This window comes from Pantherophis guttatus, chromosome 9 (genome assembly GCF_059756535.1).
Source record: "Pantherophis guttatus breed Tessera chromosome 9, ASM5975653v1, whole genome shotgun sequence".
Classification (NCBI taxonomy): Eukaryota; Metazoa; Chordata; class Lepidosauria; order Squamata; family Colubridae; genus Pantherophis; species Pantherophis guttatus.
The window spans coordinates 19,244,125-19,270,000 of NC_142071.1; the positions used below are offsets into that span (position 1 = coordinate 19,244,125).

At 41.1% G+C, this 25,876-nt stretch overlaps 1 protein-coding gene across 15 annotated transcripts in view; it reads left to right on the top strand.

The window, feature by feature from the left end:
- The window catches only part of ST3GAL4 (ST3 beta-galactoside alpha-2,3-sialyltransferase 4), a 174,770-nt gene that overhangs the window by 100,211 nt on the left and 48,683 nt on the right, over window positions 1–25,876 (top strand). For 4 of the 15 annotated variants that reach the window (XM_087876023.1, XM_034421936.3, XM_034421938.3 and 1 more), the window contains one exon: window positions 3,939–4,034. The exons of 8 other annotated variants lie outside the window; for them this stretch is intronic. In XM_087876023.1, the coding sequence (XP_087732149.1) occupies window positions 3,999–4,034 (36 nt within the window). In that variant the 5' untranslated portion in view covers window positions 3,939–3,998. Of the gene's footprint in view, window positions 1–302; window positions 541–1,138; window positions 1,288–3,938; window positions 4,035–25,876 lie in introns of those variants that run through there. 3 more of the 15 variants (XM_087876024.1, XM_034421939.3, XM_034421940.3) reach the window with 3 other exon arrangements.

Here is a 25,876-nt window from a genome sequence, read left to right on the forward strand (position 1 = left end):
GAGGAAATTTCTGGATCTTGCTTTTAATTCGGAGGGGAGCCAGTATATCTTGCATAGCTAGAATGTCAACTGAGGTTCATTCAATTTGGCAGAAATTTCCTTCTTGGAGGCAGAAAGAAAGCCAGTTCTTGTTTATGGCCAACCCTGCTGATTTTAATCTCCGAGATCACCTTTGATCCGTTGCTTTTTCACTGCTACCAAGTTAACTTTCCCACCTTGGCTTTCCTGTATCTTCACGCTGACGACCAGATGCTACCGGCGTGAGCCTATCGTTTTGCTGTGGCAAACCTCCGGTTGCCTGTGACTGGAACTGAATAGTGTCTTTGGATGGCCGCGCTTTGTGTGGTGTTGTGAATCCCTCGGCTGTGGCTTTCTCCCCAGCTGATAATTCCCTGTGCAAACCTACTGCTGCAAACAAGGCAACCGTGGAAAAAAAAAACATAAGGGGAAAAAAACCAAAACAAAACAGTGAGGTCGCAAGTATCTGGGCAGGCGTGGAAAATAATTGACAGGTAGATTCACACAGCTAAGAAAATTCAGGTAAGGCTGGTTTCCTTCTCTCCCCCTACCCCCTTTTTTTAAAAATCATGCAGGTAGCCCGTAGAGATGTTTAAGAGATAAACCATGAATGCTCTGGTGGTGACGATTGTGTGCAAGGCTTATTGTAGGCTATTTTAGTAAGCAGGAATCCCAGTGATGAAGACAAGGTATTTGTACTTTTTAAGGAGAGCAGATATTAGTTTTACTGTCCTGGGTAACAAGCCTGTAGAAAAAGTAGAAGATGACCTGTTTTTTCTTGAAATCATGATCTGGAAGTCTTCTGCTCTAATTTTTTTTTTTTTTTTTTTTTTTGAGAGGCAAATAAGCCATCTCAACTAAAAGTGTAAGTCACTTTCTCTGCAAAAGCCCTGGATTTTTTAAAATGTTATTTTATTTATTTATTTTTGTCAAGGGTGTATAAGATAACAGATATCAGTATAAACATGATTATGAATGCACGAAATGGATACAAATAAAATGGGGACATTAGGACAGGGACGATAGGCACGCTGGTGCGCTGGTGTGCTTATGCACGCCCCTTTCAGACCTCTTAGGAATGGGGTTAGGTCAAGAGTAGAAAGTCTAAGGTGAAAGTTATGGGAGTTTGGGGAAGTGCATTCCAGGCATTGACCACTCTGTTGCTGAAGTCATATTTCCTGCAATTGAGTTTGGAGCGGTTTACCTTAAGTTTGTATCTATTGTGTGCTCGTGTATTGTTGCGGCTGAAGCTGAAGTAGTCATTGACAGGTAGGACGTTGTAGCAGATAATTTTATGTACTACACTTAGGTCAGACCTAAGATGGCGTAGTTCTAAATTGTCTAAGCCCAAAATTTCAAGCCTGGTGGCATAAGGGATTTTGTTGCGAGCAGAGGAGTGGAGGACTCTTCTCGTGAAATATTTCTGGACTCGCTCAATTGTATTAATGTCTGATATGCAGTGCGGGTTCCAGAAGATGAGCTGTAACAGGCAATGAGATGATGTGGGGATTCGTTTGGTTATCTGGAGCTTGAAAATATTACATCCCCATCCTACTACCCCTTGCTTTTGAATCGTGTCTAAAATTAAAAACAAACGAACATGGCAATGTTTTCCGTGGGAGAGCGAAATAGACTTTGCGTGGATTTCAGGTACATCTGAAACCATTACTTGACGTTGAAGATTGCAGGTTGAGGATTATTTTTTACAACCTTTTTGTTGTTGTTGTTGTTGTTCTGCTGACTTTGAGAAGCAGAAGAAATCCCAAGATCTGTGTCTATATCTTTATTACTTAATTATTCTTCCTTTCTGAGTAGCAGAGGAAGAAGAGCTTGTAGGTATATTTTTCAAAACACATTTAAAGTGCAGGGGTAAGTCAACTTGTTGTTCTGCCCAATGCAAAAGAGCCTGTGGGACCAATTGCACCATTGTAGACAGTCGCTTCTCATGGTTTATGAATCTGTAGTAAGGGCTCCTTGCCTTGGGTTGGACTAGAAGATCTCCAAGGTCCCTTTCAGCCCTATGATTCTTTGTACCCTGTAGAAGGTACGGCTATACTGGCCTAGGGCCAAATGATTTCAGAGAGGAAAATCCCCAGTTCAGAGAACAGTAACTTGAATGTCGCAAGCTACTAATGGGAGACAAGGGGGTATAAATGTGGATTGCAATATGAGCTGATATGAAATAGGGCAGCATTAGTGCAGTGTTAAAGCTCTTCTCTGTGGAATGATTGATTTGAACTTTAAGTATCAAACATTCCCATCAGGTTTTCTTCTGGTTTGTTGCTCTCCAGTTATTCTGGAGACAGTTTCTCCAGGAGATGTAGCCAGGCTCCGATGTAAACTGAGGTTGGTGGAAGTTTCTATAAAATGGAACTGGAGGGCACGATTTTTGAAGTTGCTGCTGGCTTATGTTTTTACTTTATTTTTTATTTTATTGATTTCATTGTTGTTTGGTGGTTGTGAGCTGCCTAGAGTTTATGGAGAATTGGGCAGCATACTAGTTTAATTTATTACTCTTATTTTGAAATGGCATTCTTATTTATTTATTTATTTATTTATTTATTTATTTATTTATTTATTTATTTATTTATTGTTGCGATTTATATGCCGCCTTTCTCCCTGGGGACTCAAGGCGGCTTACAAAATGACAAATTCCAATACAAATCACAATGAAATAGAATTAAAATCAGCAAACCGTATTAAAACAGTTTAAAATTATGACAGTGTACCCCCAAACGGATTAGTTGAGGATTTTTGGGGATTGCTTTTGGGGGATTGCTCCAGAATAAAATGACAAACTTTACATGGTGAGTTACCAAATAAATTAAATTTTCTTTGCTGCAGAATTAGATCCAGCCTTGCTACATTTCAAGAATTCAGATGCTTTCCATAAAAAAAAAAAAGACTTATTAGCCTGGATGATTGTAATACTGAGTTCTAGTTTTAATAGAGGCAGTTCTAAGATATTTGTAAAAGTCAATACTTACATGGAATAAGGTCCCTTACTTTGGGCTGGAGGTTGGACTAGAGGACCTCCAAAGTCCCTTCCAGCCCTATGTTTCTATAAATAGCTAGTGGAAGATGGCACCCCAGACTAGCACCCTCATTTTGGAGAGTAGGAAAATTTTAACCTTGATCTGACTGTAGTTCCCAATCATGCCCCAATGTGGATTCTTCTAGTCCCAATTCTTAAGAAGAAAATGTTAAAAACCAAGACAAGTGCATCTTTTTCCCCCCTTGAAATGAAAAACGGTGTCGGATATTATGCCATAATTATGATTTAATGTGGGTCATAGCGATAAAGAATTGTAAGCCAAAAGATTTCTGACTTTATAAGAATCAGTTGATGTATTTTACTCACTGGTTCCTATTTGGCCTCTTCCATTAATGGAAGTTCCTTTGCTGTTCCTTTTAGTGATAGTTCCTGCTTGAGTGCTCCCATGTGAGCACCGTGTTTCCCTGAAAATAAGACCCTGTCTTATATTTTTTGAACCCTGAAATAAGCGCTTGTTATGCGCTCAAAAGCCCGATTGGGCTTATTATCAGAGGATGTCTTATTTTGGGGAAAACAGGGTATCAAGGATATTGCATCCTTATAAGCATAAGCCAACAATCAAAGTTTATTTTTGGGGTTTACATTTTTTTAGGAGCAACAAGACAGATACCTAATTTGGTTAAAAAGATAATTCATGTAAATTTATTGAAAGTGAAGTGGGGGAAAAGTTGGAGTAAACATGCTCTAGTGTTTCTCCATAGAGCTTATTCCAGGATTCTCTGGAATGCTAGCTTTCCTTTCTGTGGGAATCTCATCCCAGTTTTCCTGGTCTACAGCATCAATTTTATAGTGGGAAAGTCTTTGAGGGGTGGTGTTTCTTTTTTTAAAAAAAATAATAATTAAAAAGCCTAATTAATCAAAACAGGAGCTGCCACCTTGACATTCTGCTGCTATAATTTAAAATCCGAGGGGATCATTTGAAAGCATGGAAGAGGCAGAAGAAAAACACAGTACTTTGGAGGTAAGATGCTGCCTACCTCATCAGGAGGTTGTGTTGTGTTCAAGAGAGGAGGTCAGTACACTTTAACATACGGGTGAAGCTGCTATAGGACCAATCTTATTTTATTTTGCATTTCCCGCCTGCTATTGGGTCTGCCTTGCTCTATTTCTGTCTCTAACTAGATAACTGCTTCTTAAGTATCATGGATACCCAGTAATGGCAAACCTTTTCGGCACCAAGTGCCCAAACTGGAATGTGTGCGCACGCTTGAGCCCCAGAAATCAAAGACCAGCTGGCTGGTGCGCATGCGCACCGGCTACTTGGCCTTCTGGTTTCCGGCGTACACATGCAGGCCGGCCAGCTGGTGTTTGTGCATGCCGGAGCCTCGGAAACTCAAAAGACCAACTGGGCGGTGCATATGCATGCGCTGGCCACCTGGTCTTCTGCCAGCTGGTCTTCGCGCACACCGGAGTCCCGGAAACCCAAAGATCAGCTGGCCAGCGTGCGCATGCACACCAGCCACTTGGTCTTCAGATTTCCGGCACGCGCATGCAGGCCGGCCAGCTGGTGTTCGTGTGTGCCGGAGCCCTGGAAATCATAAGACCAGATTTCCTGGGCTCCGGAGCGTGTGAAGATATGCTGGCCAGCATGCATGTGCACACTGGAAACCAGAAGAGCAGCTGGTGATGGCGTGCGTGTCCTAGGTTTGATACCCGTGCCATAGGTTTGCCATCACAGCTTTAGGAACTAGTATTAATAGATGAAACTCAAACTAGCCAACTAGCCAGTCTTCAGCAAGGGAATCTAGACTGTAGAACAGAGGTGTAAAACTCAAGGCCTGGGGGCCAGATTCAGCCTGTGCGGTGCTTAGATCTGGCCTATGGGGCCGCCCTAGAAACAACAAAGGACTGGCCCACAGTACCTCTGCAAGCGAAAGAAGAGCTTGCGTGGGCCGCAGGCGGCTCTCCCGAGCTCCGTTTTTGCTGGCAGAGGGTTGGCAGGAAGCCGTCGCAGCCAAAAATGAACTTTGAGAGCCCGTTTTCGCTGGCAGAGCGCTCGGGCCGCCACAGGTGCCCCGATACGAGTGATGTCGAGCTGACCACGTTCCCCTGGCCACGCCCCCCTGCCTCCACCTCAAGGTCAAACACAACCCCGATGCAGTCCTCAATGAAATTGAGTTTGACACCCCTGCTGTAGATTCTAGACTAAGAGGCAGGAAGAATGATATATAAGCAAAATACAACCCACTAATGGATATCAGAAAATCCTTGTTCGCAACATATCCTTTGAAATAAGATTGCAAAATGGTGTTTCCTTTCTTAGAAGTGCTGATCTACCTTCCCCAGCTAGGGAAAATCTGCGTTTACCCTCTTTAATCAAAGATTCTAGATTTCTTTACTTGCTTTTCGTCTTCTTTTTTTCTAAAAATTTCTATTTGGCAAATCTTGAGTCACAATGTCCCAAAGACTTTTATCAGACTGTCACAATATTATGACAAGACCTGAAAATTAGCTGCATCTAGGACAAGCAATAGATGCAAGAAGGGGTATTGAAAACTCAAAGTTTTTACTGCTATCCAGTGATTGTGACCAATGTTTCTATGTAAACACAAAGAATTATCTACGTATTTGTGTATTTGTGTATATATGCACAAGTGAGAAAAGGTGGGGGGGAAATAACAAAAGGACAGAGGGGGAAAATTGGAAAGAAAAATGCAGAAAGGGAAAAAAAATGACTACAAAAATATATTATGTGACTTTAAGTGTGAACCTAAGTTTAAAATACATCACTTACCTTGATGACAAATCTTATTCTTAACATAAGGTCATAAAAACATGCCTACCATTAATTATTTATTGATTTATAGCTATGAATATCGTAACACTTTTTTCTAGGATTCTTGTACATATACAGTAGCTGTCTTAGTGAACCTTTTCAATTGTTTATTAAAAATACTAAGTTTAGAACCAGAACGATGCTCTAATACTTAATAATAATAAGTCGAGGTGTTACATGTTGCTAGTGCATCTGATCCATACCATACATTTGGGGCCAGATGTAACAAATGAACAAATATCAAGTGTTTTGTTTTAATATATCACCATTTTCAAACCAAAATGTCCCTTTTAGTAAATCAAAGAGTTTAAAAGGATGATTGGCAATAAACTTATCTAAAGTATGTCTGTCTGTCTGTCCGTCTGTCCGTCCGTCCGTCCGTCCTTCCTTTCTTACATGCTTGCCTTTACTGTCTAGTCTGGTCTGTATCTATCTATCTATCTTATCTATCTTATCTATCTATCTATCTATCTATCTATCTATCTATCTATCTATCTATCTATGTATCATCTATTTATCTATCTATCCATCCATCCATCATCCCTCCTTCTCTCTCTCTCTCTCTCTCTCTCCCTCCCTCCCTCCCTCCCTCTCTGTTTCTCTCTCATCTCTCTCTGGATGTGTGTGTGTTGTCCCCGTGTCCTTTTTCTTCTTTTCATAACGGGATTCTTCTTTTGGCATAATCTGATACTATAGCAAAATAAATACATTGAATTGAACCAAAGTGGCCACTGGAGAGAGAATATCTGTAGCCACCTGTGGCTTTCCCTTTAGAGCTAATGAAAAGTATTTTGTTATTTTTCCACAGGTTGAAATGTTGCTCAGTTCTCATGCTGTGAAGTTAGGTTGACTGGCGTTTTATTTTTGCTGCTCTTTGCTCTTGCTTTTTAATGTATTACTGTTGGTTTTTTTATTTTATTTTATAGAAAGGACTAACGTACTTTTATGTTCTCGTAGGAATCTCCATTAACCATTCTTTCTGGTTTAGCCATATCAGTAATAACTAAAGAACAGGAGGTTTTGCTCTATTGTATATTGGAAAGTATTAAAGGGGAATTTCTAAGGGGAGTATAATATTAGACAATTACAATATTCTGGAACTGAATTCTGTACAGAGCATCCTTCGCTGATATGAACTTCCTCCAGATGTGTGCCCTTCAATTTCCAGAACACCTTGGCTGTTACATCTGTTGTTAACAATTCTGGAAGTTTAAGGTTGGGTATGCGGGTATGATGATTTTTTGAAGGGTTTGAACTTTCAGGTCACTGGCAGAACTCTTTTGCCCTTTCTGTTTAGAACAAATTTGTTTATATTTGTTTATTTCGATAATTAAATATAATTTAATTTAATTCTACACACACACACACATATATTTTCCTGAAAAGAAAGGAACCACATCCCATCTTCCAAAGGAATATTTTTGAGAATTGTGGGCAGCCATGGCGAGACCATGTTTTATTGTAGCCACATAATAAATGAATGCTATCAGGATTATTTTGTAAAAAATAAGTATTGTGTAACATGACCCTTATGTAGAACTGAAAAAAGTACAAACGTTTTAATACGGTGACTTATTGTTTATGATAAATGTGTATTTAGAATAGAATATATTTTTTTATTGGCCAAGTGTGATTGGACACACAAGAAATTGTCTTTGGCGCATGTGCTCTCAGTGTACATAAAAAGACAAGATACATTCGTCAAGAATCATAAGGTACAATACTTAATGATAGTCATAGGGTACAAATAAGCAATCACATCATACTAGGAAACAATCATTTTCTCCCTATCTTTGGACTAACTTCAAGGAGGAGAGGAGGGGAGGGGAGGGGAGAGGAGAGGAGAGGAGAGGAGAGGAGAGGAGAGGAGGAGAGGCATTTAATATGTGGAGTCCTTGATGCTCTCTGAGTTTGATTGTTTTCTTGCAGATGTTTCATTACCCAACTAAGGCACTGTGTGTAAGCCAGTGGTGGGATTCAGTTGGTTTCTCCGGATTGGGCGAACAGGTAGTGGCAACTGTGGGAGGCTCCGCCCACCCACCTGGACGTAATGCGCGAGAACTGCGCATGCACAGAAGGATGTGCGCATGTGCAGAGGAAGCGTGTGCAAACAAAGTGAGCGTGTGCACGCGTGCTCACATTTACAAACTGGTGTAAGCACTGAAGATATTACCTAGTTGGGTAATGAAATATTTGCAAGAAAGCAACCAAACTTTGGAGAGCACCAAGGACTCCAGAGTTCAACCCTGAGTTACAAATATTCTTTTCTATTGATACCTTTACTATGTTAATGAAAACATATTTAGAAGACTTCCATTTATTTGTAACCTTTTGCATGCCTTCTTTCTCAGCAATGGTGGGTTTTAATAAGTGTTAGTGTTTATGAACCAGTCATTAAGGTTATAAACTACCTCTTTGTATTCTGTGTGCACCCATCTGATTATGATTTGTTCAAGGAAATGTGGCTGAACAATTCATAGTTGAGGAACATTGTGGACTTAATAGTCATACACCTTGTCAGGGATGAGGTTATCACGAAGAGTTGATGGGCAGGATTTTTTTATCTCTACTTCCTGATGCTTATTTATTTATTTATTTTTAATTGAAAATAGTGGTGGTTGATTCTGGGATCTTCTGCATATGTGAATATTCTGCATATATTCTGTCTATGATTCTTCACATTATTTCCATATGACCCTGGGGTGTTTTGTTTTGTTTTTATTGAAAAAGTTTTACACATTTTCTCCCCAGTTCCCCCCCCCCGCCCTCCCTATCCCCCCCTAACCCTCCCTAACCCCCCTAACCCTCCCCTCCCCCCAGGACTTCCACAAAATATAATTCAAATCAAAATCTTATCAATATAAAACTTGAACCCCTCCATCCCCTGTGTATTATTCAAATCATCACAAAATTCAATTATTCTATCCCTATATAATACATTCAGTTAAAAGCTATCTGATATTTCCTAGTTTGATATTTATTCTGCACATAATCTATCCACTTTTTCCACTCCCATACATAAGTCTCTTGAGTTCGGTCTTTTAAATATGCTAAAATCTTTGCCATCTCTGCAAAACTGGCCATTTTCAAAGTCCATTCTTCAACAGTGGGCATAGCTTCATTTTTCCAATATTGACCTATCAGTAATCTCGCTGCTGTCAGCATATACAATATCAGCTTTGTTTCACCCAATGTAAAACCCTTAACTATACCCAGTAAAAACAATTGTGGAGAGAACTGAAGTTTTTTCTTCAAAACATTTTGCATGACCCAAATAATGTGATTCTTCACATTATTTCCATATGACACTGGGGTGTTTCTTAGTTACCACATCTCAGACAATAAATTTATTAGTTGATGAACAACTAATTAGTGTAACATAGTTAAAAGGAAGTATAAGGTGCCTGCACATTTTAAGCGTAGGAATGTCACGCTATCTAATTGCAAAAGTTAGTTTCTATACAGAGTTCATTTTACAGATGAGAAAAAAACCTTAATGTTATTACTCAAAGAGGGGAAATATTAATGTTTGTTATAAAGCATATAAAGCAGGGGGGTCCCAAATCCTGGGCTGCGGTCCACTACCAAACTGCAGCCCATTTGCAACTGGTCCACACAAGCAGCGAGTGTGTGTATGTGCAACTTGCGCAAATGGAGTTGTGCATATTCATGTGTGCCTGCCACTCACACAGAACCATTCCCTCTCCCCATTCCACCCTGCCGGTCTACCAAGCTGGAAAGGTTAGGGACCACTGATATTAAGAATATATTGTAATGTCAATTATTGGTGCCTTTTTATTAGCTTTTATTATTTTATTATTATTTTACTTTATTAAAAGGGATGCGGTGGCTCAGTGGCTAAGACGCTGAGCTTGTCAATTGAAAGGTTGGCAATTCAGAGGTTCGAAATCCTAGTGCCGGGTAATGGGGTGAGTTCCTATTACTTGTCCCAGCTTCTGCCAACTTAGCAGTTCGAAAGGATGTAAAAATGCAAGTAGAAAAATAGGGACCACCTTTGGGAAGGTAACAGCGTTCTGTGCGCCTTTAGCATTTAGTCATGCCGGCCACATGACCACGGAGACGTCTTTGGACAGCACTGGCTCTTTGGCGTTGAAACGGAGATGAGCACCGCCCCCTAGAGTTGGGAACGACTAGCACATATGTGCGATGGGAACCTTTATCTTTATTAGCTCCCATAGACTTGCTTAAAGCGATTATTTGGGGATTTATTGTATGCATTGCAGCAGACAGATACACCAGAACAGTGAGTTATAACCGAGAGCAAACATTTAACTTCCTCTGATACACTGGAATGAATGCTATCTCGGTATCAAGTCTGACTTAATTCCCAGTAACATGTTTACTCTCAGAAAGTCGGTATCTTAAAATTGATGTCACAAGTGGAACTCTTTTCTGAGTTAACTACTTGATGTTGAATTTTTTTCTTGGAAAGATTGTCCACTCTGGGGGGAAAAAAAATCTTGCCACTTACTCCTCTAGTGAAAAAAGTTGTATGTGTTCAACAAGGGATAGCCACTTAATTTTCTGCTAAATAACTTTTCACTTTCTCAGATCACATTGCACAGTCATCTGTGTTTGCTTTTTCAGTTTGCTGCAGACTTATTAAAGGCAGCAAGTGGGAAATAGTTTTCTAAACCATTGGAACATGGAGGTAAATACAAGTGTATTATCTACTTAGCTTATTTGTGTACACCCCGTTTCTGAAAGTTCTGACAAATTAACAGTGCAAAACTTCTCTCCAAATACAAATAAACTCACCCAGAAGACTAATAATATGAACTTCTGAATAACATTCCAAGGGTTTACAAAACTGTGAACACACACAAAACTGTGAGTAAGGATAATTAAGGATAAGGATAATTTTATTTCTATACTGCCCTTCTCCTGAAGAACTTGGGGCGGTGTACAGCCAGGTAAAAACACAATACAAATATCACAATTTAAATTTAAAAATTATTAAAAGTATTACATTTAAGGCCAATTAACTAAAAAACCCAAAAATTTAAGAATTCCAAATTTAAAACTCAATTTACGAAGCTAGCCCTGCCTGTTGGAAGAGCAGGGCCTTAAGAGCACAGCGGAAAACTCGGAGAGTAGAGATCTTATGTACAAGATGCACACAGGTCAGCCACTTGACGTAGAATTTTTCTCTGATTTTTTATCTCATAAAAGATCCTCTAGTAAAGAAAAAAAAAGCTGTACATGTTCAATAAGGCATGATCATTTAATTTTCTGCTAAATATTTTCAGCTTCTCGGACTGCAATTGTATAAGCATCTCAATTTCCAGAATTCCTTGTCTGCAATTCCTTGTTTCAAACGTAGCTTCTTCTGGAATTGTGTTGCGGTCTGAAGGAGGCTGTTGCGACTATGTGAGGCTGGGCAAAGATGCCCCTGGTGTTTCTGTGCTGGAGAGTTGAAGAACATTTATAAACTGATCTCCTAACTTGATTTCTGAAGTTGCATAGCTGACAGTGGTTATGAAAGAATATGCTTGTAGAACATTACATAAAAAATCCTAAAAAATAAGAGGAACTAACTGTGGAACTAGAATGGTGGTGTCTCCCAGTTACAGCTAGACTTACGACCTGTTCTGCCCCAGCTATGGACCCCAAAGAATACAGCACACACAAAGTTTGTACAAAACTTAATTTACTAAAATAACTCAGCCTTTTTCAAAACAAAGGCTGTTAATAAACTTTCTTAACAGCCTACAAGAAACCAAAGATAAAGTAATCACAATCTTACTAAGGTTGGCAGAAAGCCCAGAAGCAATTTGCAGAGAATCCAGACGCGAAGTAGAGTGAATTAAAATTATTCCCTACAAATTGCTTCAGTTGGCATTCCTCCTTAAATAGGCTAAGGGAGTGGCCAATTAGCCCCAAACCTTACTCTTGAGGAGACCTCCTCCTGAGGAGTCACTCCTGCCTTTTGGCTGCTCTGCGCGCCCGTGCATCGAGAAGAGGCTCCTCCTCTTCGTCCTCTTCACTTAAAGGAGCTTCTGGAGGTTCCGAAGGCCCTGGCTGAATCCCTGCCTCTGGCACCACATCTTCTCCAGCCTCCTCATTGTCCTACTCGAGTGCCAGTTGTACAGGCTGCTGGTGCAACACCACACCAGCCTCCTCACTGTCAGAGTCAGCTACAATCTGCACAGGCCGCTGACGGGCCACAACACGACCACAATTGAGCCCAACATTTCTGTTGTTAAGCAAGACAGTTGTTAACTGAATTTTGCCCCATTTTACAACCTTTCTTGACACAGTGGTTAAAGTGAATCACTCCCGTCCATAAGTTAGTAACACGGTTGTTAACGGAATCTGGCTTGCCCGATGACTTTGCTCGTCAGAAGGATGCAAAAGGCGATCACATGACCCCCGGACACTGCAATGGTCATAAATATGAACCAGTTGGCAAGCATCCGAATTTTGTTCACGTGACCCTAGGGATGCAGCAATGGTTGTAAGCGTGAATAAAAGGTTGTACGTCACTTTTTTCAGTGCTGTTGTAATGTCAAATGGTCACTCAATGAATGTCTGTAAGTCAAGGACAACCTGTACTAGAAGTGTTGAGGCAGAAGCAAGACAGCCATCTTGTCTGGGAAGCTTTAATCCGGATTCCTAAACTGAGCAGGAAATTAATCCTTTCCACGTTTAATTCCCAACTACCTCATTAAGCTGCCTCGTTTGGCTTTTTCTCAGTTTTTCACTCAAAGGTTGCAGTTGTCAACTTGCGAAGCATTCCTGACCTGCGCTCGAGAGTTGGCTTGCTGTCAGGGTTCCGACGGATGCCCTAATTAAATCATGAGCCTCAAACCAAGCTTCAAAAGAAATATTTATTAGAGGCGTCATGTCAGCACTGACCAAACAAGCCAACTCTCTCAAAACTAATGAAAACGACTGAGATTCCTGAGCCCCAGACTCTCCATTCGCACCCCAACACTTGGCAGAGGGCGGACTATCTGAAGAGAGCCTGCTCCAGGTGACCCAGAGTGGGGCAGAACTTGCCTTCATCCAGGGACCTCCAGGAATCAGCAGCCCAGTCGGAACCAAACTGCAGCCTTCTCTGGACATCAAAGCCGAGACAGGCGAGATGCCCGCCCAAAGTTGGCAACTTTAAGACCTATGGGCTTGAAGTTCTGTTGGACATGGCAGAACTTATATGAGTAGTCCTTGATTTACAACTGTTCCAGATGTGGGATTCACTTATCTTCCCTACCAGTTCGCAAATGTGAGCACACGCACAGTAGTTGCGCATTACATCCGGGTGGGTGGGCGGAGCCTCCTACAGTCAATGCTACCGGTTCATGTGATCTGGACAGAACCAGCTGAATCCCACTACTGAACTGTTCGTTTAGTGACCGTTCAAAGTTACTCTGAAAAAAGTGACTTAAGAACATTTTTCACACAGCCACTGTATCATCCCGATGTTCATGTGTTCAAAATTCACACGCTTAGCAACTGACTCATATTTATGACCGATACAGTTTCCCAGGGTCATGTGATCCCCTTTTGCAACCTTCGGACCAGCAAAGTCCGAAGTGGGGAAGCCAGCTTCATTTCACAAACGTGTTACTAATTAACAACTGCAGTGATTCACTTAGCAACCGTGGCAAGAAAGGTCGTAAAGTGGGGCAAAAACCCACTTAATGAAATGTCTCCGCAACAGAATTTTTGGACTCAATTGTGGTCATAAGTCAAGGACTGCCTGTATGTGTGTAACATGCATCGGAATATTGTCTGGTTTTCCTTTTTCCTCATTGAATGTCGCCATTAAGTCTTTTGGACCCAGCTGAACATCATGCACTAACACAGTGTTTCTCAACCTTGGAAGCTTGAAGATGGATGGACTTCAACTCCCAGAGTCCCTGGGAGCTGCTGGCTGGGGGATTCTGGGAGTTGAAGTCCACCCATCTTCAAGCTTCCAAGGTTGAGAAACACTGCATTAACAGAATACAGTGATTCACCTTTAATTGAATAGGTGTCAGCCTTTGGAGGTAGTTCAGTCCAGAAAACCAAAATTATGAGTATAAATCTATTTTTATTGTAGGGTTTCAGTCACAGAATCTGGCAAGCCTGAATGTACCACTCCCAGCCCTGCCTTTCTTGTTCCAGAGGAATAGGGAGAGTCAATTACGATATCTTTACTCAGATTAGATGCCTGCTGTGGGTTCAGATTTTGGTTATCAGCCCTTTATCTAAGAGGCAATATTTCCTTCTGTATGTTAAGGTTACTCTCGCAACCCATTACAATCAGTTGTTCTGTTTCCAGCTTCAGGGTAGAAAACAGGGGCTTGCGTGAAGACTAAGTCATGGTAGGACCCTGCCCCTTTTTTCCTGATAGTTACCTCTGCTATATAGAGAGCATGCATTATGCTGTTTATTTATTAATTTTTTAAAGCTGCCTTTCTCACCAATATAGCCACTCTGGGAAGCTTATCATATAAGGAAGTGCTAAAAAAATAATAATTAAAATTAGAAAAATTGAGTAGAAAAGTTAAAAAATTAAAGACCAACATGACGGGCAGCCTGGGTGTGAGCATTTTTTCTATCCCATCAGCCTCTCACAGTGTTCTGTGGGCACCAGGATGTTTTTAGCCTCTTCTGAAAGGCCTGGAGTGTGGGGGCCGATCTCATCTCTGACGGGAGAATATTCCAGAGGATGGGGGCCACAGCAGGAAAAGCTGTTCTCCTGAACCCCACTAGCCGAAATCTTTTTGCTGACAGGATCCAAAGTAGACCCTTTCCGTTAGAACCAATGGGGCGAGTTAGACCCATCGTTGACAGATGCTTTTCCATCGGGACACTGAAATTGTACAATACTTTAGAAGCAATTATTGATATCCAACTCTGGGAAGTTTTAAATATGGAGGATAACGAGTCATCTTTTACTTTAAATGCAGTAAGATGCAACTTCTCGGTTGGACTATTGTAACACCCTCTACATGGGGCTGCCCTTGGGATGCACCCGGAGGCTACAGCTAGCCCAGAATGCGGTCGCGCGGGTTGTTACGGGGGTTTCTCGCTACTCCCGTGTGACACCTCTCCTGCGCGAGCTGCACTGGCTGCCGGTGGTCCTTCGGGTCCGTTTCAAGGTGCTGATGCTCACCTATAAAGCCCTACATAACTTAGGCCCGGGGTACTTGCAAGATCTTCTCCTGCCATCTTCCCATCATCCTGTGCGCTCCCACAGAGCGGGCCTCCTCAGGGTGCCATCAGCCAGACAATGTCGGCTGGTGGCCCCCAGGGGGACAGTGTTCTCTGTGGGAGCGCCAACCCTCTGAAACGGGTTGCCCACCTGGTTTAGGACAGCCCCTGACCTCCTCTCCTTCCGCCGCGAACTGAAGACGTGGCTCTTTCATCAAATGGGCTGACCCGTTGGGGGATTTTTACATTGAAATAATTTTAATTAATTTTTAATTGGATTTTAATTTTTATGTAATTTTCGAATTTGTTGAATGTTTTCTTTGTAAGCCGCCCTGAGTCCTTCGGGAGAAGGGCAGCATATAAATTACATAAATGAATGAATGAATGAATGAATGAATGAATGAATGAATGAATGTAAATTGCAATCTTGTGTTAGTTGTCCAGCACAATTGAATAAAACTGTGCAGTCCTTCCAATTCAAATGATCTTTTAGCACACATAGAGTTCTCAGTCAGAAGGGATGCGGTCGTTAAGATGCCGATCGAAAGGTCGGCAGTTCAGCGGTTCGAATCCCTAGTGCTGCGTAATGGGGTGAGTTCCCGTTACTTGTCCCAGCTTCTGTCAACCAGCAGTTCGAAAGCACTGTAAAGTTCGAAAGTGAAAGTAAAAAATGCAAGTAGAAAAATAGGGACCACCTTTGGTGGGAAGGGAACAGCATTCCGTGTGCCTTTGACATTTAGTCATGCCGGCCACATGACCACGGAGACATCTTCGGACAGTGCTGGCTCTTCGGATTTTGAAATGGAGATGAGCACCGCCCCCTAGAGTCGGGAAAGACTAGTACATATATATGAGGGGAACCTTTACCTTTACCTTTAGAGTTCTCAGCTAGCCCTTTTTTAATCCCTTGGTTCATATCTTTGTCTGAGATTGTGCTGCAGCCCTGGAGAACGTTTTTGCGATCCTGGATAAAGATGCAACTGGAGAACAGAGGAACACTTAGAAACCCAGCTCCTTGGTTGATTTTTGAAGTTATATAACCATTGGTACTTCATGACGGTAAAAAGGATGATTGAAGGTTTGCAAAAATGGCCTAACAATCAGAAGAGCTCAACCATGGAATGAAAATGGGGATGGGCTAATCTGTCTGGGAAGCTTTAATCCAAATTTCTACAATAAGCAGGAGGTTAATCCATTGTCTGATTCCACAGTGCCTCATTGAACGACCTTATTTGACTGTCTCCCAGCTTAGTTTTTCACCAAAAGTTTGCAGTGGTGTAGACCAGGGGTCTCCAACCTTGGCAACTTTAAGACTGAAGAACTCTGGGAGTTGAGGTCCACAAGTCTTAAAGTTGCCAAGGTTGGAGACCCCTGGTGTAGATGTTTCCTGATCAGACTCCTTTCATGCACTTAAGATAAATCTTCAGGCACCTGCAATGTTTCCCAGTGAGTGGAAAAAGCTGTAGCCTCTCAAAGACAAAAAGACATTAGTGGTGTTTTTTCCTTCAGCCTGGAATCTAAACTGACCCAGCATATAGGACATTGAGCTTTGTAAAATACCAAATGAGGAAAAAATCATAAAATAAAATGATTGTTTGTGAATCAAGATACACACAATACAGTAGCAGAATTAATTGTTTAATGGGGACCTTATTTCTGAAGTTGTCTTTTGCAAGATCAGTTGTGCCTTTCCGCAAATCTAGTTTGCCCTGAACTTTGGAACTGATTAAGAAAATCCATCAGAAGCAAACAAAGAACAACCGTAAGCCAAACAACCAGCAGTTCGTTGCTCTTTCATGACATTCAACCCAAAAATTGGCCCATTTAACAGTGCTAATCCCATCAAAGGCTACCTGCTCGATTCTGGTTTTAATTATTTATCTTTTTATAAGTTTTTTATTTTTTTAAATAAATTTTATTTCTTTAAAAAAATACAAACAAAAAGTTTATCAATAAATAGATCGCGGTGAGCACCTTACACAATACATTACATTCAGTCCAAATATACAAATGAGAGATAAAAACTAAGCTAACATTGTCCTCTTTTTATTCCATTATTTAACCAAACGTAGCATAGGTCCCAACATTGGAAATATGCGGAATCTTTTTGATCTCTTAACATTTTTGTTAGCCTATCGGCTTCTGCACATTCCATAATTTCCCCTAAAATCATATCTTCAGACGGTAGGTCTTTACCCTTCCAATTTTGGGCGAGACATATTCTTGCTGTAGTTGTAATATAGACAATCAGATACCATTTGTTAGTGCCTATTTTATCTGGCCTAATGTTTAATAAGTAAAATTCAGGTTTCAGTTGTAATTTGTATCCAGTAATTTCTAACAACCACCTCTGAATAAGTTTCCAAAACTCAATTACCCTGGGACAGGTCCACCATACATGGAAAGCTTTTTATAAGTTTTTTAATTCCACCTTTGTTATTTTTATAAATAACTCAAGGTAGACATACCTAATACGTTGTCGTCTTCCTATTTTTCCCACAACAACAATCCTACGAGGTTGGGTTGGGCCAAGAAAGAGGGACTACTTGCCCAAAGTTACCCAGCTAGCTTTTATGCCTAGAACCCACTATCTCCTGGTGATTGATCTAAAGTGGCTGTCATGCCTAAGGCAGGACTAGAACTCACCATCTCCTGATGATTGGTCCAAAGTCACTCAGTCGGATTACTTATTTAAGGCAACCCTAGAACTTACAATCTTTTGGTTTCTAGCCGTTCCCTTAACCACTAGACCAAACTGGCTCTCTTTTTAATTACCTGACAGCTTCTTTATCAGACACTATTCACGGATTTTAAGAGAAATCTTCAGACACCAGCAATGTCTCTAAGTGAGAATAGAATTGTAAAAGTCTGTAGCCCCCCTTAAAGGCCAAAGAGGCATTAATGGTGCTTTTCTTTCAGCCTGGAACAGCATGTGGGAAATTGAACTTTGTAAAATACCAAATGGGAAAAGAATTGCACGAGAAAATGATATACTGTGAAACAAGATGCATACAGTAGAATAATTATTCTTTAATGGAGATTTTGTTCTTAAGTTGCCCTATGCAACCAGCTTCATTTCTTCATTCTGCTCCCCTGCCAAGCTAGCCTTTTGAAATATTGGAATTTTTTACTTTTGCTCTCATGAGACTTCTTTCCTTCCCTAGTTAAAAATCTCCATTTTATTTAATATTGTTTTTAATATTTGTATTCTATGTTCTTATCTTGGCTGTACACCGCCCTTAGTCCTCAGGCAGAAGGGCAGTATATAAATTGGAAATTAAATTAAATTAAATTAAATTATTTATTGTTGCATTGGGGAGGTTGGCCGGGTTGGGGTGGGTGGGTGGGCAGAGAATGGATAGGTATCTAAAAGGATATGATGATCTTTTTTATATTTTATAATTCCAATGGAAAGTTCTTCTGCAGGAGAACCAATGCAGAGCACTTAAATAAGTAACTTATGACCATTTTTCACACTTATGATCATTGCAGCATCCCCATGGTCAGGTGATCAAAATTCAGATGCTTGTCAACTGACTCATATTTATGACGGTTGCCGTGTCCCAAGCAGGGGTGAAATCTACTTACCTTCCTTATTGATTCGGAAGCGCACGTGCCACGCAGACCTTCTGCGCATGTTCAAAACCTGCAAAACCTGCATTCGCTCCGCCATCACTACCGGATCGCCGAACCACTGGTCAAGATCGCTACCGGACTGAGCGATCCAGTCCGATCCGGGAGCATTTCACCCCTAGTCCCCTCTTTTTTTTTTCTTTTTTTTTTTTGATAAAACATAAACATAAAATACATCTTTTAGAACGAAGCGTTGATCCGGTTATAAATTGGCACAATCAATAATTCATCTTTAACAATATTTCATCTCCACTAATTATCATCTTGTAAGAATAATCATAATAAAAAAAAGTAAAACAGAGAAAAACCCACTCACAATTCACTCAAAAATAACTACCTTTCTATTTTTCACCTCAAATCTTAATTTCCAAATAACACAACTTGATATTTTAAACAATTGCTTCCCTAAATTCTATCTATTTTATAATCGCATTATCCTAAAACCCGTTACTTAAATCTTTAAATTCTAACTCAATATCTTTTCATTTTTACTATTATCTTAAACATTATCTTAATAATTACTTGCAACAAATCATCTTCATTATTATTTATCTCAATATAATCATCCTAATTTAACCAATAATCCCAACATATTTATCTTTAATTATTTAGCCCAGCACATCATCTTCATCTTAAATCATTTATTTTTACTGTTATTTCCGGAGCGATCCAGTCCGATCCGGGAGCATTTCACCCCTGGTCTCCTCTTGTGACCTTCTGACAAGCAAAGTCCATTGGGAAGCCAGATCCACTAACAACTGTGTCACTAACTTAACTGCTGTGATTCACTTAACAACTATGGCAAGAAAAGTCATAAAATGGGGCAAAATTCATTTAACAAATGACTCACTTTGCAAGAGAGATTTCGGGCTCAATTGTGGTCATAAATCAAGGACTACCTGGGAAAGAAATGGCAAAGAGGTCATAGATGAGAGCTGCATGCAACTGCATTTTATTCATTATAAAAGCGACCGATATTATATTTTTGAAAAACTTGACTGATATTATACATCACTGACCGAAAGAAAGCCAAAAAGAAACTGGCGTTAATGTGTGGCATTAAGCAATCATGGACAAACTATTGTCGTTCAACGTTACATTCTGAGTGTGAGACGGACAATAATATTGAAGTAATTTAGAAGATATTCAGTATAAATATTGAATCCGTGTGCAGGAATTACTTTAAATGGAGATGCTGTTGAATGCTCCTACTATTATCAATACTGAGAAACTGCCACACGAATTATATAAAAGCAGTAGGCCGCTCTTTTATGTATAGTGGCAAAGAACAGCTTTTAACAAAACACTAGTTAATTATTGCTAATTTGTGGGTGGCTGAAAGTACGCTATTGAGTGCCTCTGGCAGTTGGGTGCAGTAATATATTTTTTTTCCTTCTGCGTTTCTAGAAAACTTGGCTGCCTCAATTGTTTATTCGCTTTGCTTTTCAAGGTCTATCCCGGAGCAGTAAAACGTTTGAGATTAAAGAAGAAGGCTTAATGTATGCTTTTAGAATCTGTGATCCTGGAAGGGCTACAACTTGAAATATAGATATGCAGGGTAGATCACGGTTTCGGATGTTAGCTGGATGGCCAGAGCAGGCCGGTGGAGGGAGGAAAAAGGAAGGGGTGACTCACTGTAGGATTCTTGTGGTTCTGTTGTGGCCCACCAGTGGCCTGCGCGGATCGTGGCTGATCCCGACAATGAGGAGGCTGGTGTGGGGTTGTGCCAGCAGCCTGTGCAGCTGGCACTCGCGTCGGACAGCGAGGAGGCTGAAGAGGATGTGGTGCCAGAGGCAGAGACTCAGCCTGGGCCTTCAGAACCTCCAGAGACTCCTTCAAGTGGAGAGAGCGAAGTGGAGGAGCCTCTCCTCAATGCTCGAGCACACAGGGCTGCCAAAAGGCAGGAGTGGCTACTCAGGAGGAGGAGGTCTCCTCGAGAGTAAGGTTTGAGGATAATTGGCCATTCCCTTAGCCTATTTAAGTTGCACGAAGTTAGTAATTTCTTGCTGGAAACAATGTGTAATTATTACAGAGCATTTTTGAAGAGTGAGTGTCTTATCGTAGCTTGTTTTCTGGGCTGGTTGCCAACCTTTGCCGGACTTTGTTTATTCTTGGTATGTTATAACTTTGATAAGGTCCGTTGGTGTGTGCCACAATCCTTGGGAATCCGGAGCTGGGGCAGAACAGGTTTGTTGCACTGTCAGCCAGATGTTCAGTATGGAGTTGGCATTTTTGTCTCTCTATGGAGCCCTTCCAAGGACCTGGGATAGACAGAAGAGGTGGATGTTTGATGATGTTATAGGTAAACTGTTCTGAATAAAGTTGCCTTCAACTGATGGTGAATTTGTTAATTCCGATGATGGGTGCAACTCCCAAACCCCAATTATTTTGGGGTTGCACCATGGGGTTGCATACCAATGCAAATATATGACCTTTGCCTTCTTTTGTCATTATTATTGGGTTTGTCTTTATTTAAATGGGATGTCAACAAGGAATGGTGGCGCAGAGGTTAGAAGGCAGTATTGCAGGCTAATTCTGCCGACTGCCAGCAGTTTGATTCTCACCAGGCTCAAGGTTGACTCAGCCTTCCATCCTTCTGAGGCCGGTAAAATGAGGACCCAGATTGTTGGGGGCAATAGGCTGACTCTGTAAACCACTTAGAGGGGCCTGTAAAGCACTGTGAAGCTATATATAAGTCTTAAGTGTTATTGCTATTGCTATGGTAAGTCAGTTCCAAAACACTTAATTTTGTCTTTATAGCTCACTTGGATTAAAACAAGTATAAAGATAGTTTTGCGCTAAAAGTTCTAAATATACTGCTGCCATCTGCCCCCCCTCTCTTTGAATTCCTGTAATGTATAGGAATGTAATGTTACAAAGCATCTGCATCAAAATGAAATCTAAACTCAAGGCAAATTTGCTGCCTTTTTTTTCAAGGTTAACTTACATCTTATGTTTATTTGAAGGCTAAGAGAGCATTTCATTGATGGATTAAACCATTATGCATAGATGAATGGAATGTGAATAACACGAAAATGCTGTTTTGCATCTTTAGTGCATTACTATTGAGTGTGATGTGTAAAACACACATCAGTTAGGACTTAAGCACGCTTGGGGAGAGTTACATTTCACAGCAACAGGTGATACGTGGCACCAGCTTGAAAGATCAGTGCTCACGCAGAACATACAACGTAAATTTGGCATATGACCCCATAGGTTGAGAAATTATTTTCTGAACAAATATCAGTGCAATGGGGAAATAATTCACTGCTATATAAATGCACAGCATGCCTCAGATTTTGCTATAGTAAATAAAAAGTATAACTATGAAAATGTGTGGAATTTCCGTCGCTAAGCAAAGAGTGACAACCGATTGCCATCAAATCACTCTAGCTGTTAAATGACTCATGTAGTCATTAAGTGAATCCAGCTTCCCCCATTGACTTTGGCAAATGACACCCCAGGATGTGGCAACCGTCATAAACACATATTGGTTTGCCAAGTGGCTAAATTTTGATCATGTGATGCTGTGAAGGTCATTAGTGTGAGGACCAGTTGTAAGTCGCTTTTCTCAGTGATGTTGTAACTTTGGACCATCACTAAATGAATGGTTGTAGGTCAAGCACTATCTGTTTTGATTATTTCTAGTATTTGCCCTCTTGAAGTTATCCTTTGGATTGTACTAAGTACAATTTGCCCCCAGAGTTAACAATCAGTCACTCTATTCCACCATATCATATAATATTCCGTTTGTTCATTCTTCTTAATTGCAAATGTTAACCTGTTCATTTCTGCACATTCTAATAGTTTCCTGATCACATTCTCATCAGTAGAGGTCTCTTCACTTTTCCAATTTTGTGCAAATGCAATTCTAGCTGTAGTTAATACATGGATAATTAAATATGTGTTCTTTTACAATAAGTTTCAGGTAAAATCCCCAACAAAAATGTTTCTGGTTTTAAATCAGTGTGCTGCTTTATCATCTTTTCGAGCCAACTGATCTTGCCAGTGTTTCTGTCATTCAAATGAAGCAATGTATTTCTCAATCAGCTGGGTTTGCAAAACCTCATGTGATATGCTTCGTGGGTGCTTCGTGTACCAAAGCCAATGTCAGTAGCTAAGTCGAAGGAAGGCAATTCCAGGAGCAGTGGAGAGCCACAGTGGCGCAGTGGTTAGAATGCAGTACTGCAAAATGTGGTCATAAAATTTCTCTGCTTTTTCTATAGAATCCAGTCTATGTTCCAAGTCAGTGGTGGGTTGCCCCCGGTTTGGACCAATCCTATAGAACCGGTAGTAAAACCGGAGGGAGGCTCCACCCACCAACCCCGACATCATCAGAACGTTTCTGTGCATGTGCGTGCGGCCCTGTTGCGAATTGGTAGTAAAGATAAGTAGAGCCCATCCCTGATCTAAGTCACCAGTATTCCCTCCGGTATCAGCCATCTGAAGTTTACTCCATGCTTAATTAGTTGTGTTGTCAAAAATTTGTATTGTTTTCTTATATCGCTTACTCTTCTGGGGATCTGTTTTAGGACTATTATTTCTCTCCCTTTATATTTCAATGGGTCATCTTCTCTTACACTTTGTAATATCTCCGCTCTTATTGCTTTCTTGGTAAACCTCACATGTACCTCTCTGGGGAGTTTGCTCCTTGTCGCATATCTGATATAGTGTTTACAATGATAGATGAAATATTTAATTTCATCTATCCCAATGTAATGAACATAATTGTAAACACTATGTTTATTTTTCAAAATTATTGGTACTCGGACAACACACTGCTTAATTGAAAATTTAATTTTTATATATTAAAAAATAAAAAAAACTTTATGCAAAAAAAATAAAGAATGCAGTACTGCAGGCTATTTCTGCTGATCACTGGCTGCCAGCAGTTTGGCAGTTCGGGTCTCACTGGCTCAGTTGCTACAGGCTAAGGAGCTCCTTGGGTGTGATGGAATGTAGTCAGGAGGTGGATCCCCAAGAGGTGGGGATGCATTCCAGAAGGCTACTCAATTTGTGTGTTATGTGTGAGAGAAAGAGGGTGAAGACAGCCTCTCCTTAATAGTTCCCAGAGTGTATCATAGATGCAGATAATAGAGTCCCCAATCTGCAAGCTTTTTTTTTTTTCTTCTATAGGTGAGAACCAATAAAGAACTCAGATGAATCATTCTTGGGTTTGGGCCTGACATTGGATATTTCATTGAAAATGGGGATAAAAATGTTTTAAATTGCGATAAATAAAATAGTAAAAAAAAAAAAAAACCCTCTCAAAAATAACTAAAAATAATATCAGTAGCATAAGACTTATAATGTGTTGCCCATCATCCTGAAGATTTCATACTATCCTCATGAGTTGCAGCTGTCATTAATGTCTAAAGGTTTGGGAGTGATAACCCTGAGCATCTGAAGAAACCCAGTTTGTCCCCTGTGTTCAAAATCCAGGTTTATCATGATCACTTGCTGACTTTCTGGCTCATTTACAGGGAAAACAACACACAGCTGTATGTTTGCTAATCTCAATGAAATCTGGTATTTTACCCTGTTCTAAGACATTATGAGATACTGTCCATTTCCATGAAAAGAAATACCTTTTCATGGAAATCTGCCTTGAGGGTAAATTTTCAAAATCTTCAGTGTGAATATTATCTTTTAATGAGATGGTTGGAATGAGAGGAAGATACAAGATAATTGCTCTATGGGGCCTGGTGTTGGAGTATCTACCACATCCTTTAAAAACATTATGACAGGATTCATCAAAAGGTGTCAACACAAAATACACAGTTCCTGCAAGAATCCTGAAAACTGCACACTCATTTGAAATGCACTTACCTTCGCTACCGGTTCGGGAGTATGAGCACGCGTGCCTCTTCTGCGCATGCACAAAGGGTCAAAAGCGGGACATAATGACGTCCTGGTGGATGGGTGGAGTCATCCGACACCAGTGCTACTGGTTCGCACGAGCCGGATAGAACCAACTGGATATCACCGCTGGTTAATCTCCTTGAGTAGAAGATGTACAAGGTGCATTCAGATCCTGTTTGGTTGAGGTCTGGATCCATTGCTCGAGCCATCAGCTTCCCATTTTTTCCAAATGTATCTATTTAATAGTCTTTGTGGCAATATGATTGCATGGCACGAAGAACCAATTGCAACCCATCTAGGATGCTATCTCTTTAATATGATGGACTCTGAAATGTTCAATTAAATCACAAATGAGGAAAGCTTTATTATAGACCTGGGGTGTCAAACTCAATTTCATTGAGGGCCGCATCAGCGTTGTGTTTGATCTCGGGAGGGTCGGGGGGGGGGCGTGGCCAGACTGGGCGTGACTAGCTCACCATCACTCATGTCAGGGGTGCCTATGGTGGCCTGAGCGCTCTGCCAGAGAAAACGGGCTCTCCTGAGCCTCCTGCAACCCTCTGCCAGCAAAAACGGAGCTCAGGAGGGCCGCATGTGGCCTTCCCGAGTACTGTTTTCACTGGCAGTGTGTTGTGACCCCGACTCCCGAGCCTGTCCTAACAGAGGAAGAGGACTCAGAAGGTGATGGGGAGGAACTGACAAGGCCTCCCTCTCCAGGACCCTCCTTTCTGGCAATGCCTCAAGTTCCATCCGAAGGCCAGGAGGAACAGCCTGGGATGTGCCAGGAGGAAGGCATATCGGAGCACCAATTGATAGGGAGCGAGGATGATGAATCCTGGCTTGATCCCAGGCAATGTCGGAGGGAGAAGCGTGCACAGCAACGGAAGAGGCGTGGGAGGGTCAGAGATTGAGCTGAGTCACGGATCCACGCCTCACCAGGAATAAAAGGGTGGGATTGCTCTTCAGGCTTTGTGACAGACAAAGTTAAACCCTGAAAGTCACATCGTGATCTCTGAAATTTGGCTTGGATATATTTTGGACTGAACATTGACTAAACTCTTGTCTCGTGGATAATTTGTTGCTCCTGGTACGGACTGAAGATAAATCCTCTTCTGTTTTATGGGAGTGAAAACGGTCTTGGCAGGTATTAGGCAGTTTGCCGCCAAAACCTTGGTCTGCCAAGAATTCTAATCTGTTTACTTAATAAAATATTGGTAGGCGTGCTTGGTATTACGTTTGCCTGTGTGAGGAAGGGGGACAGAACACAGTGGTGCTGCAGGCCGGTCCTTTGCTGTTTCCAGGATAGCCCTGTGGACCAGATCTAAGCACCCCATGGGCCGGATTTGGGCCTCGGGCTTTGAGTTTGACATCCC